At 35.9% G+C, this 15,276-nt stretch overlaps 1 protein-coding gene across 7 annotated transcripts in view; it reads left to right on the top strand.

The window, feature by feature from the left end:
- NBEA (neurobeachin) overlaps positions 1-15,276 on the top strand; it is a 508,722-nt gene that overhangs the window by 405,717 nt on the left and 87,729 nt on the right. For all 7 annotated transcript variants that reach the window (XM_030475974.1, XM_030475972.1, XM_030475969.1 and 4 more), the window contains 2 exons: positions 516-618; positions 6,436-6,551. In XM_030475974.1, coding sequence (XP_030331834.1) covers positions 516-618; positions 6,436-6,551 — 219 coding nt within the window. The remainder of the gene's footprint in view (positions 1-515; positions 619-6,435; positions 6,552-15,276) is intronic.

The following is a 15,276-nucleotide window of genomic DNA, read 5'->3' as shown; positions in this document are numbered from 1 at the left end:
CATCTCCTCCATTTTCTGAGTTAAAGCAAAAAGGACCAGGTCAGTAAACAGATCCACTCAGTGTTCTGTATGTACTACTCTGAATCAGAGCTGACTGGTTGTGAGGTGTGTCTGTAGTCTTTTGCACTGAGGAGCTCTGATGTAAGTTTTTATTTCAGCTGTAGGGGGAATTAAACAATTTCTGGTCCTGTGTGTTTTAGTGCCAGCTACTGAACAGCTTCCCAGCCTGGTAAGAGGTTATATGGATTAATGGTAAGCTCCAGTGCCTCTGAAGGATGCCTCACTCAGGTCTTCTGCAAAGTGGGAGAGTTAGTGCCAAATTGTTAGTGCTAATGATCCATAGGTATGAAGTATGCCAGGAATTTCTGTTCTAACTTGGATCCCCAGGAAAAGAAAAGTGGAACTTGACTTCTCTTCCCAAATAAAAACCAAAGAGCGTTGTAAAAATATATGCAAGTGGAGAAACAGACTTATTCAGATGGTTTACTAGACCGTATTTTCTCTTCTTCATTTAGCTTCTGTTATGTTTAATTTTCCTGACCAAGCAACAGTGAAAAAAGTTGTGTACAGCTTACCACGTGTTGGAGTAGGAACCAGTTATGGTTTGCCACAAGCCAGGTAATTTAATTAAAATAGCTTGTATATTTTGTGCTTTCTGTATTATCCAAATGATATTTTTAAACATGTCAATACTAAAATATTATTCTTGTAATGAGATTCTAGATTTTCTCTTTCTTAAGTTTAGTTTGAGAAGCAATACCCTTTACTTGCTATATGGCCTGTTATGGAATAGAAATGAAAGTATTATAAATTAGATTTTATTTTAATTACAGAAAATATTTAATTACAGAAAAAATTACAGATTTTATTTTAATTACAGAAAATAAGTACCAGTGAAGAACCAAAAAACCGCCTTATACCTTTTCTTTTCAGAGCACGGTTTTCAGTTAGGTTTTAAAAATGCAAAGAACATTCATCCTTGCTGTGATTGGTGTGAAAGACATGAAACTAGACTATATTTTATGATTGATGAATGAAAAGCATTGTTTATCTCTATCATCTGCTCACTTGCCTTTTATATGAATGTGTGTGGGTTTTACTTCACTGGTCATCAAGTACAGTGGCTATTTTGCAATTTCCAGATTTCTTCCATTCATTAGTATTATGCATTATTCTTCTATTTCCAAAATTAAGGAGGGTATATATTTTGGAAAAGACAACTAAGGTTCAGTTTTAGAGATTTTCACATACGCGGACAAGTGTAGTTTTTTCAACATCAATATCAAATCAGCTTATGGTCAGGAAAAGGTTGGAGATTGTTGGATCCTATACTATAAAAGTGTTCATATTTCAGTGGCGGATAAGATGATCTTCATATGTACTTCATTGAGTTTGGGAGGGGTGTGTGTTTCTGCCTCCAATTTTTTTTTTTGAGTGCTTGTTTAGAAATGTCTGTTCAGACCTAAAATTGGTTTTGAGGGTGTATCCACAGAAGTTCAGTGAAAAATATTTAGGTTCAGAATTAATTTCTGATCAAAATGCGGGAAGAATAAATAAACATAAGTGAGTGTGGAAACAGCAGGAAATTCACAAAATATGGTATGTAGGGTTCAGGTCTCCATTTGGCTTGACAAAAGAATGATTGGCAAAAAGCCAGAGTCTAAATCATCAGTGTAGTGTCTGGGATGTGTCTTTTTCCTTTTTTAAGTCATTTCCTACAAACTAAAACTTCATATTGTCCTTGTTTTATCCCAGTGTAGAATGTGGAAATACTCTGAAGTGTCAAAGCATTTGTAGGATTGGAGAACTATCTCAGTCCCAGCTGAACATCATTCCCTGTCATGAGCTCGAGAGTCTCATGATGCCTAAGGCTTGATCTCCTGAATGTGCTGAAGTTCTTAGGCAAACTGCCAAATTTCTCAAGTTTTCACTGAGATCAAGGGGAAGTTGGGGCATTTCCTTGGAAGGTGCATCTTGTTAATATTTGCATTGCTCTTCCAAATACTCAAATTAAAGGAATTGCTGTCTCTAACTGGAAAGTAATAGTATTCTTTCCTGAAATACAAATGACCACATGGTCTAGAACAAACAAAATGCAAATTTCTCAATCAGAATTTTATATCTACAGTGACGTTTTGAAATTCATATCCTTTGTGCATTATTCAGTGAATAATTATCTGAAAAAGTTTGTGGATGTATAATTATTTAGAAAAGTTTCAGCTTCAGTATTATATGGAGTTATTTCCATACCTTTTTACTTTGATTCAATTTGAATCAAAAATGGGCTTGCTAGCTTTCAGAATAAATCTAGCGTATGATAGTGAAGTCGTTTTTCTTTCTTGTTTTTGTGTAATCATGGTATGATTTATGCACAATAAAGACTCTGTAATCGTGGGTTTTTTTCTTTTTCTTTCTGTCTACATACCGTTATTATCTTCAGTAGGATTGCAGTGGAGTAACTGAGGGAAAATCTGGCTCTTAACTGCTTGGAAGTTAATATTTTGTTGATGCTAGAATGTAGTTTCCTTTCCTATGAATATGTTGGCTCTGGAATGATAATTTTAAAAAAATATGCTTATTTGTATAACTAACATTAGGAGAAGTTATGCTGAGTAACCAAAAAGAGCTGCTATGCTGAGTAAAATGTTATCTTTTTTAATGAACAATTTTCCAGATTAAGCTGTGCTTTAAAATATTTTAACAAAAGCAGATCTTTGGGGTTTTTTGCTGAAGTTCTTAGTTTATTTTTGTAATTAATATTTCCTCTCTGATACTACTCTGATAAACATTTCATCTCAAGTTAAATACATTAGCATAAAGAATTATGTTCATGATAGAAACATTCTAAAGGAGTGTATTAGCTTTAGTGCATTACATGGACTTTAAGTGCATTTCTGTTTTCATGGAAAAATCCTGTGATTAACAAAGAAGGAAGGAAATAGGAAGAAAAAGCAATATTCATGATCTTCTGATGGCAAAAAGGGTTGGAAGCAGATGAGCTAGTATCTCTTCCCAAGATTGTTACAGACCTGCTGTTTTGAGCAAGTCTTCAGTTTGCCTTTTTACTACCTTTCTCAACAACCTGTCTACTGCTTTACTTCAACAAAGCATTCAAGCCTGTGTTTAATGTCACAGAGAAGTAATTATGTCCTTAAAATTACTCTTCGCATGTTGAAAAGTTTGGTCTGATTCAGTAATCAAATTAATCTGTCTTTGATAAACACATTTTTACTGTTCCTGAAACATGCCATAGGAGACACCTGGGCAGACAGTACTGTGCCTCATATTTTACTTATTTCTGCAGCTCCATATGATTTTACATAGATAAATATCCTCATTTTTACAATGCTGTTAGCAGACCACTTTTTAGAGTTCTAACACCTCAGGTGTAATTTACTGATACATTTTTAGTGAGGGTAACATCACAGCTTAGAAACCATGAGCTGCCTGACGGTTTTGTAAGCATATAGAGATCAAAGAATTGCTAAAAGATACAGTATCATACTTCACCACTAAACATCTGCTAGCACCTTCCGCTGAAATTCTGTGGGCTATTAATGCATTACAAAAACCATAGCTCCAGTTATTAAATCTAAGAAACAGAAATTATGTAGTTTTTGCTGAATGGAAATGTATGCTGGCTGATATGGTAACTATATGCAATGTCAGCTCAGCTCTGCCACTTGTTCCACCTCAGTAGCTTGGTGATGGGTTTCCAGATCTCAGTATAGCTGGTTAGAAGTTGGATTTTGGGATTTTCGGAAGGGAGAGGGTTAGGAAAACTAAGATTTGTTGACATCAAAGCATGAAACCCCTTTCAGAGCTTTGATTAAAAGTAAATATTGATGAGTCTCTTGTCAAAAGTCAGTGACTTTCCCAAGCCTTTTTTATTCCTGAACAGGAGCAACACACCACAGAATATCACACAGGTATTGTATTTTTTTACTTAAAGATTCTTTGTATGAGATTGGCTTGTAGCTAAGTAAATTAAAAGCGATTGTGGAACGGGGTGGGTCATGCTCCACATATGGATATATAAAATCCCTTCCCTCAATAAAATGGGAAAAATAAATCTTGAAAAATTGGCTCATCCCCTTGTACATCAGAGAGGCTTCTGCAGTTTCCATTTTAAGTAGGTATTTCAAGGTTCTCTAGAAGCAAAGGAAGCACATTCATTTGTGCATCTTCATATTGGTGAGGACATACCGAAGGAGAGAAATGGTTTGATCAAAGTTGTGCGGATTTAGCAAAACACAAAACAGCGGGTCTTCCTATGTTAACTGAAACAAGAAGGTGTGGAACCAATTTATTGCGCATAATTTTTTCCAGTCTCTGCTGAAATAACTGCAGACCTTTCAAATACTTTAGATATAGAGTAAATAAGGAGCTTTTTTAATACATTTTGATTTTCTGTAGATTTCACTCAAATCAGGCATTCAAATGTGAAGCCCAGGACTTGACAGTTTATAGATTTTTGAGACTCCCTGGGAGGTTGTGAGTAAAGTCTAAAAGGAACTACTAAGCTGTACTGATGCGTAAATATTGTTTTGTCATGGGAGGAACAGAAAGTCTGTGACAGAAATGCTTTGTAAATTTAATGACCTCTTTACTATTTTTATTTTCTGTATTTATTAATTTGTGTGTAGCATAACTCAAACTTTACTGGGAACAATATGTCTTTGAAAGCTCCACTGTAGAAGTAATTGTTATTCCATAAAATGCAATATAAAGTATGATGACATTCAGGTAATTCTTTAGGTAAATTGTTCAGAAGAAGTGCAATAGAAACAACTTAAAAAAATTTTGTAATGTCTCTTGTATACTAGTGAAGTTTATTTACCACTGGCACCCTAGAGTTTACTGTAACATAAGGCTAGCCAAGCTGGCAAGACCTTATGTACTGCTATTTTGCAAAAATACAGAGATTAGAGAAAAAGAAGGAAGACTACCTATACTTGCATGGTCATTTTTGTATGCCCAATTTGTAAGCCAAATTGTGGCAGAGATAGGCAACTGGCACATTGACAATTTAGACATATAATTTTGATACCTGTACACTCCAATCACTTGCCAATACTCACCTTTTCTCCGAAAATAGGATTTAGTGCATACATAGGAGTATGTACATATATCTATAGAAGTAGATGGTCCACATTTTTGTAATTGCTGCCCAATTTGACACCTTGTTTATATCTTTAAGAAACTGCTTAGCATTCAGAGTCTAGAAATAGTACACTTAGTGTGTTTAGTGTACAAGTGAAAGCCAAAACATTGGGGGTCCTTATTTACTCTTTATAAGCTATATAAATACTAGATACATTCTTTAAATTAATGAATAGGCTACACACTAAGGATCCTCTTCCCCCCCCCCTTTTTTTTAAACAAGTATAAACATCTTTATTTTCATCCATTTATAAAATATAGGTTTCTGTAAAAATAAGTATCTCAGGAGCTGAATTTTTTCTTCTCCCAAAGATTTTCCGTGTCTTTTTTTCAGCAAGGATGGTTTTCCCTACAAATGTGTTGTGAGCAGTGAAGCTATTTCTGCTTATTGCAGGTTTTTTTTCTTTGATGCAGTAATACAGACTGAATCTAGTCCCCTGTGTTTTACCAACCATGGACAGTATATACTATGGGTAATTTAGAATTTGGTGCATAGTATTTGGTTACTGTGGTGGTGTCAGATTGAATACAGAAGAGCTGAAGTTTTCTGCTTTTCTCTTCCTTGGCACAGTGGTTTGTTTTTTTCTCCCATAATTAAGGCATGTAAGTTTTAGGAAATGTGTGGAAATTGAGTATCTTAGAAGTGTCTACTCCTTTTCCAAATCTGAATGAAATGAAATTCAGAAGTTATTATGGAGAGACAGGCAGATAGACATGTGAGCAGATAAATGAATAAATGTTATTTCTTTCAGAAACCAGGCTATAAAAAGAAATCTTGAAGCTTACTGGGATATAGGAAGGTATCATGGGTAGCTGACCATGGAGGAGGTGCACAAATTGTGGAACAAATATCTTCAATCCATGTGCTGGAAATATATGGCACTTTATCACTCACTCACCTTAATGAACTTATCTCAACATATCCTTTTGAAACAGGGAAATGGTATTCCTCTTTTATTCCTGCTGGACAAGCCAGGCACCAGGAGGTCTGCAGTTTCTTTTACTCCCAGTCTTCTAACCAGATTCAGAATAAAATAAAACACAAAATATACTATTCTGAATTATTACTATGCTGTAGTACTGCTAAAATAAAATACAGCTCGTAATTTTAGTAATTTCTCAAATAAGGGTAATAGTGTCTTCTTGACTTCATTAAATGAAATAAAAAAGCCTCTGAGAGAATCTGAAATTAATCACACTAATAACATTGTCCTACATCTTAACATTTAATGAGGCTCTTAAAAAAAATCATTCTTTAAATATATTTCCTAGGAGAATCTCTCTGGCCACTCCCCGACAGCTTTATAAATCCTCCAACATGACTCAGCGCTGGCAGAGACGGGAGATATCTAACTTCGAGTATTTGATGTTCCTCAACACTATAGCAGGTAAGGTTTCTGACTCTGTAATCCTTCATAATATGTTTATGTTTGTCAAAATCTTAAGCACCGTGACTTGATAGAATACATTTATCCCTCTAGAATTCAGCTGCAGCGTTATGATAGATTCTGAAACACACACATTAAATTTTATCAGAAAATGCACAACCTATCACTGAGACTTTAGATTCATGTATTGTTGTGGAGGCTGTTCCTTGCTCCCCTTCTGCCATTTCCTCTGCTGACAGCTTTGTCTGAAGCTTTATTAGAGTCAACAAACCATTGCCAGAGAGTGTCTGGAAATAATAATGGGAAAATGTAATTTCGCTACTTCATCATTCTCAGCAACAGCAACTAGACAGCAGAATAACAACAGTATTCTGCCTGGTACAGATGTCACCTGGATTGCAGTATGATTAGATTACAGCATCTTTTCTTGTTTAGTTCTTTGAGCTGAAATATAATATTGGATTAAGTATTTAAAATGACGAATAACTGCCATAGACATCATTTGTTATTGGCAAAAGAAGAGCTTTCCTGGCAATCATCATTAATTAAACATTCATGATGGCATTTTTCTTTTCACCTTTCTCTTTTCTATGTGTTAACTCCTGTGGTAATTTTAAATGTAAAAAGCAGCAGCTTTCTACACCATATATAAAGATTTCCAGGAGGTTGTCTGCTATTACGATTCCTGCCTGTAGCACACATGCTGCTTACGAATCTGCCTGCAGAGAGCCTTTCTTTCTCAGACATTTCACTCGAGTGAGTTTTAATTTGAAACCCAAATTAAATTCCACCAGGCAGAACTTTTTACTCCAGTGTTACAACTCTCATCTTTACTTCGTCCTGAATTTTATGCTTGAGGTTACCCTCAGGCCAGACATAAGACAAATGTAAGTGTGAAACCCAAAGGTAACACGCGTTACGCTGACCAGTCTGAGGATGGTCACAGCGTTCTACCCAGTAGGGCAGTGACAGGACTCAGGAGCTGTCAAACTCACTTGCTTTGAACCTTTAGGCTTTTATATGGTAGTCATCCTCTGTGCATCCAGTCTTACAGACGTTAATAAATGTGTCATCAAATTATCCCAGTGTGATACAGAAGTGCTACCACTGAACAGTTGGAAATCTGAGGGCATGTTTACCTTGTGCAGTGGAGCACAAAGCAGAGTCTCTGAAGCTACTGGAGACCCTGGGCTGGAAAGCCCATATGGTGCAGCCCAGTGCAGGCTCACCAGCTTGGTTCGCAGGCATTTTAGCCACAGTCCCGCAGATCTCTGCCAAAGGAAGGAGCCTTGCTGAGCATTTATTACCTCTGGCGCAGTGCCACAAGAATGTCGCTATCCTGCTTCTGGACACTGGCCTGCCTCCAGCTGCTCTGCGTCTCTCGCACATCCTCTGCCCTTCTGTGGATGACGAAATGCAGGCAGAACCTCTCAGGCTCACTGACTGCCTCACCCGAATTTGGAGGGTTTAGTGGAGAGCTGGGAAGTTAGCCCAGGCCCCCTCAGTCCTTGTCCAATAGATTATTGACAGAACTGTCCTTCACTTGTAATTTCCCTTTTATGTATTCATTTCTTCTGTAAGAAGTATGTCTAAACTCTTTAAATGAGAGTAGACAAGAGCTGAGCCATTTTTTGATAAATTACTTTTCATTTTTAAACAAAATCCAAGGTCATTTATTTTTAGGTACATCACCAAAGCATCCAAACCTGGAAGACATTGTTATGTCTGAATTCAGTTAGTAATTGCAGTGACACACTAAAGTATCCATCAGTAAACAAGCTTCAGCCTGAAGAAATTCTTTCACAGAATCTCAGAGGTCTCAAGAAAAATGTTTTTTAGCTGTTGTTTGATACTAGTACTGCTAGGAAGGCATTATATCCAAACAGCTGGGTGGTTGCGTGAGACACATTTCTCTTAATGTCATCTAGTGTCATCCACCTGCCTTACAACAGGATGGCCTTGCATTTTCATTCCACCTACCACCTGCTATGCCCAGGGAGGCACTGGAGGATTACTGATTGGGTTGTTTGGTTTTTTTTTGTGTGTGTGTGAATCTATGAGCTTGTATTTTATTTGGAAAAGCTTCCAGCAGCTTGGTCAGTACCTTTGTAGTGTGTCTCTCTGACTCAAAATACTTAATTTCTGGCAGATTTTTTGGTATCAGTCTCTTACTGGTAAATCTCATTTGTTCATGTAATCTCATTGTTGCTAATTGTATAAGCTCACTTGCTCATTTTCACAGCATTTCCTACCATCTTATGAAATCTTTCAGCAGTGCATGATCAAATTCAAATTTCGGTAAATACCATATTCCCCAAACGAGAGGAAGGTAAATTTGAGTCTTCAGAAGAAATTCAGCCTAACTTTGTCTCCATCTTGTATTGACTGTTTTATTGTAAGTAATTCCTTTTAATGATGCTTTCAAGTTACATGGATCAACATATATATTTTTTCTGAAGGAAAACCAATACGCAGACAGATTGGAAGACACCAATATTGGTGAAATAAAAATTAATACTGATGCATACCGTTCTGCTAAGATGTGAGCAAGGTGTTGAGTAACATTTGAAGACATTTTCCTTGTCATAAAAAATATCCCATACTCTGGTTTTTATTATATCCGATACTCTGGTTTTTAAATCCATCTGCATTGCTTGGATTTTGCTAATGGGTGCTTACCAATCTATATATTTTCTGTTCTGTTTTCATTTCGCAAGAAGGGTAACAGTCATCATGTTAGGTTGGGAAGACAGTATCACTGTACAATCTCATAAAATATTTTGGAGGAATGTCTAAAAGCAGCTGAGATTCTTGGGTAGTTTCCCAGTCAGCAAGAGTGCTGTCACATCTGATAGTGTTCCAGCAGGATTAGTGAAATAAAGGATCCTGCTGGCATCAACTATTGCTATTGCATGTTAGAATGGTCTTCAATACAAAGGGCTTGTAAGAAAGCATGATTGCATTGCTGTATTATGTGCTTTCTCTTTCTGCTTCTTCCTTTAAGATTTTGGAGATTCGTAGTCTCTATGGACATAGAAAAATAGATTTCGGTTGCTAATGTCATTATAATATCTGCACTCACTGATGCACTCTCATATAAACTCATTATGTTTCTCTGCAAATTAAAGTAAAATTTATCCTTGATGGTTGAACTCCCTGCCAGTGACACACACAAAAAACCTTTTCTGAAAACAACGTAAGACAACTAAAACTGGCTGAAGCCCAACAGCCATTCTACACATGACAACAAATTTTTAATCTGAGTTTGGAACAAATCCTGAAATTTTCCAACTTTCTGACAGAAGCAAAAATTCCCCAAAGTTACTTTTTGAAAGATCAACCTGGATTTGTAGTCCTAGTGAAGTTTGCACTTCAGCTAGGAAGCTGACTCCAAAAACTCAAGAACTTGTGGGTATTGGAAAGAATTTTCTAATAAAGTTCCTGGAAAGCCAGAAACTCACCCATGATGAAGTGCATGTGAGCTCGAAGTCCAATGGCAGCGTAGAAGGCTTCAAAACATAAGTGCATGCTAGAAAGCCTAGAAGTTCTCACATCCCCAGGCCGTTTCCTGGCTCCACTGTTGCATGGCACTGTACTGCCAGGGCCTGAGATCTGGGAAACTGTAGGGTGGAGAGCTATGTGGCAGCCTGAATGACACCACTGCTTTTACAGCTGTGCCTATATTTCTATAAATCTTCTGTTGAAAGGTATTTCTCAAAATATTTCCTTTGTGATGAAGCACTAAAAAAAGAATATATCTATCAGAAATACAGAACTGGAAGCACAGTGCTTCTACTACATGTTGCCCTTGTTTTCATAACACTGAACTGATAACTGTCCAAATACATCTGTATTAAACAGAAGCAAATTCGTGTATACACTGTAGACAGGACCCTTGGCAGTCAGAAGAAAATACAGGATTCTCTATATTGTATACAAAGGTAGAGTATTGAATATATTCATGACCTTATTTGCCAAGTAAAGAGAATACATGTATTTTCTTTCTTCCTTGGAAATCCAATTTCCAAATGCATTTTTAATTATACCCTTTTGTAATGAGATCTCGTAAGAAATATTTCCTTAAAAGATACAACTTCTTTGCCAGTAATTGTTCATGCAGGCAGCAGTGGCCTAGTTTTAGACTATAACGGTTTAAGCAGCTTCTTCTTTTCTAACAATATCATTTTGTTAGCCACTGAAAAATATACGCATCAAAATTTTTTTATTTGTGTTGCCATTTAGCTCCTACTGTCTTATTCAGCATATCTGAGCCATAATTTAGTCACTTAAGAAACGTGTAGGTTTAGCAATTAAGAAATGTGGATTATCTTCTGCAAAGTGACACATAAGTCCCTTCATTGTTTTTTCTTCTCTTCCTAATAAATAGAGGTCCATTAACAAAGTGGTTGAGTACACTTTTTTCGAAGTCATTGTAGCTTCTTTTCTTATTCCAATGGTGCTTAGTTAGCATCTACCCCTTTACAAAAATCACTCATGTTTTCTTGCGATCCTTTTCTGGAATTATTCAAGAAACAGCAGCCTTGGAAGAGAGATGTTCAGAAGTGAGGCTGCTGGCACCAACTCATTTCTTTCATTTGTGGCATACAACTGGGTCCTTTCCCACAAGAAGTCCTTTGCTTGCTTGTTAATACTGTTAATTACACAGCCTGTTGGTCTCTGTAGAACAGAACCACTGAAATAAATACATGATTTTCTTCTTAAATCTCTCCCTGGTTTGCCAATATGTCTGTCCTGATGGGCATGGCGTCTGGCTATTCTGTTAAGTTCTTAATCAATGTTTGAAATACTGAAGTGTCCCCTTGGAAAAAAAATCCATCTTTTTATGATTTTTTTTTTTTTTTTAAATTTTGCATCACCCTGTTACCGCCTCTGAAACATCGCCCGGCTTCATTTTAGTTTAGCTGTTTCTGGTGTGGTCCATACTCATGACTTAGTAACTGTCTACTTCAGCTGTCCCAGTTCTCTCTTTCTAGATCATTTCCTATCCAGGGATATATGATTACCATCACTTGTGCTGGCCTGTTGACTTACTGCAATTTTGATTCAAAGTAGCTCTCCATTTTCTAACCCTAAAGTCTTGTTTCAACCTGTTTTCTCTGGCCCTCTAGCCAACTATTTTCTCACGTCCCTATTCTGCTTCCAAGGTCTTCACCTCTTTCTTGCCCTCTTTCCTGACTCAAGCATATTTCATCATGTTTACAGCTCTGGGTTTTTCTCCCAAAGGTAAACACTGCATTCTGCTGCTTATCAATCAGTCTCAGAGTTATACGCTCTGTGCCCCTGGTTTTTGTCCTGGTTGTGTAGACATAAGCCTTCCTGGCCACCTTTCCCCTCCTCCTACCTTCTCAGGGATCCTTTGAAGGCTTGGAAACAGCTACGATTATACTAATTGTCCTTTCTTCAGGCACATAGGAAAACTCCATATTGTATATGATCAGTGTATATGTCAACTGAACCCTCTGGGTGATATAGGAAATAAGTATTTTTACTATTCTCAGTTACAAGGTTATTGAAAAAAGTACTTAACAGTAATCCCACTGCATCAAAAGGAATTGAGAGGAGTGGGAGCAGAAACGTGTTTTCTAATATGGTTGCAGTGCCTACTGTTTTACTTAGAAGTCTGTTTCTCAGTATTGAACTCATTTCTGCTGGGTTTTGGTTTTATTTTAGTTATTTGCAAATTGCAGTATATTAAATGTGTGTTTGAGTTTGTATTTATTGGAATTTTAATGCTTTTAAATCCTACCTGCCATAGCTTTTAAAAGAAGTGGAGAAAAATTATATACATAATTTTTGTAAGTAATTTCTTCCAGTGGAAAGGAATTATTTTTAAAGATTTGTGAAAAAAAAAAAAAGAAAAAAATGACATCTTCAGTCAGGTAATAAATTCAGACAAACTTCTGCCCTCCCTCTTTTTTTTAGCCTGTTTAGCATTTTCCACTTTTTTACTCTGTGATGTACAAGCCCTCACTGGTTAATTATGTATATATTTAGCTACTGCATGTGTTGGGCTTATTATTGTCATCTAATTAGATGTAACTCGAACTACTTGCTTCTAGAAAAATCATTAAAAATTCTTTCCTAATGACCTAGAGATGACAAAATGTCTGTAAAGTGTGAAGAAGCAGACAAGCACAGGAACATCGCTCTTAAAGAGTGTTAATCCAGATGCTGCAATCATCTAATTAAACAATATTTTGCTGTCATTAACATTTTCACCAAGGAATTGCAGTTATAATTTCTTTGTCAGCTGTCTCTAGCTCACTTTACCTTCAAAACTAAAGTGCCATATAAAAACATTAAATTGGATGGTTTAATTAAAAAGTTGTTTTTTTTTTTTAATGAAGAAACATACCCAGTATTTCTGAGGTCTCATTTACTATGCCTCAGTTTTATTGTTCGAGTAGATTAGTGTCACAGGCTTGCGATATTTAATATTCAGCCTTTAATATTAATCTCTGTAAGCCTACTTTGAAGGAAATCTGAAGCTTCTGAAAAGGTATAGGGACTACCAATAGTGGTACAGGTTTATGTTTGATATTTATTTCGCTAAATAAAGAACAAAATAATTCTTGCTGGAAGCAGCAGACAATTGATGAGATGGCTAAATATATTCATCTGCTGACTTTACTCTGAAAATAATCATTGGGAAGCCAGAACTGATTGAGAAAGCATTCCTAATAAAGTTAAACCACTAATATTTATGCATGTTTAGAATTAGGGATTTGTAATCCCATTATAGGCCTAGGTCACTGTCCTCCACTCAGATAAGCATAGATCATGTAGGTTTCGTCTCCTTTCACAATTTAAATTACAGTTCATCTTCTCAAGTCATTTTTATTTGTTGGTATGAAGAAGAAAATAGTTGAATTGAGAAAAATAAATCACTAACTTTTTTACTAAACAAAGTAATAGCTATTCTTAGTAGTGAATCTCTTCATAAATAAAATATGGTCTATAAATATTGAAGTAGGAGAGAAGTAAATACTTTGTTTATTTTTTCACAAGACTATGGTTATATTTATCAAATGCATAATTGTGAAGGCTCCATTGTTTGTGATTTATCCTACCTAAGCTGCTTCAAGTTTTTTTGCAGTGTGGGGTAAAAAAATGCACACAAGAGTTACTGCAGTGTCCTGACATGGAGCTAATTGCACATGATAGTTGTTCATGTGTCAATACTATAAGTTACCTATCAAAACCATACAGCAAAAAAGAACTCATGTACAGCAGTAAGGCTCAGGATTGCTTTTTTCTTGTGCTATTCCCATATTTATGATGTTCCCAAGTGGAACAGGAACAGAAAGTCAAAATCCTATTCACTGAATATTGAAATTGAAATCAAGTGAATAGAAAAATAAATAAAATCTCAGTTTTGAAAGAAAAGGTCATCTTGGGTAACCCCAAATTTCCTTTCAAAATTCTGTGAAAGGATGTTCTCACCTCTCCAAATATTTCTATAAATTGTTTCAACTGGATGTCTTTATTACTGCGAACTGTGTCCCATGAAACTTTTGATTCTGAAGAATCATTATTTTGCTTATGCTGTATAACAGCCTACAGTAATCTCAGTCATTCTCTTTCTGAATCTCAAATTTCCTTTAGTCTGCTGTCTACAGAAACACAAATGTCTTTCTTTTGTGCAAGCTTTTGCACACTCTTCAGTTAATTGAGGATTCTGACAGTAAGAAAAATGTTCATTATATAAAGGTATAGTTTTATAAAGGCTATATTTTATAGAACTTTAAATTTGACAATCTCAAGAAACTTTACATTTCATATGTAACTGATCCCTTGCTAAAGAGGAAAATAATATTCTGATTTGATGGATGTGGAAAATAAGGCAGACTTGTCTTACCTCAAGACATATAGAGCTCCCCTCAAAAAATATTCTGCCAGAGAGCACCTTTCCTTTTCCTCCCTTACATGGGTAAATTATAGTGTATTTCTTGATTTAATTGTTAGATACATTCTCATTCTGTCCAGGAGTGGTTTTGCATTCATCCATTGTCAATATTAAAGAAGAAGTGGTTTTGTTTCTATCCATCTTTATGTGTGTCGCAAAAAAGTGCTGGTAGTGCTTTTTTAACAAAGTTGTAGTTGCACCGCAATTATTTTTTTATATTCTTGTGAACATCTGTGCGTTCATAAAGTAAAAATGAGGACACGCAGTTGTTAACAATATGTACTTTTCCTGTTTCCAGTGTACAAACTATGTACGAAATAGAAACATGCTTCTTGTTCATCCACTTCTATTGAAAAAATAAGGTGTTTGTAAAGCAGTGAAAGTTTCACATTTCATTAAAGCAGAGCTGATTTTTGTGGAGAATTGGAAATACTACTCAGAACAAGGAAGCCTGTGTTTTCCTGTGCTGGGTTTTATACCTCAGGAATCTGTCCAGAATCTGGAAGGAAGCAGTTAGTGAGACAGGGCTGTAAATCTGCCGCAGGACTGGGAATTGTTAACCTGGGTTATTTCAGTCTGCTAATTATATTATATAAATACATACACACATATATTTATGACCTGATTTTGTTTTTTAAGACTCATGCTGCATATTATGTGGTTCTCAGTAAATCAATAGGGTGGATGGTTCTGTACCAAGCAACTTCATTTGTCTCCTCACTGAAATGTTAGATACTACTAAATACCAGCTGATACAGAAATAACAGCCTTTCCCAAACACTTTGCTTTGTGATGAAT

Source organism: Strigops habroptila, chromosome 2 (genome assembly GCF_004027225.2).
Source record: "Strigops habroptila isolate Jane chromosome 2, bStrHab1.2.pri, whole genome shotgun sequence".
In the NCBI taxonomy this organism is placed as follows: domain Eukaryota; kingdom Metazoa; phylum Chordata; class Aves; order Psittaciformes; family Psittacidae; genus Strigops; species Strigops habroptila.
Note: the sequence above shows the minus strand (reverse complement) of the source record. Positions and strands in the feature narration are given on the sequence as shown.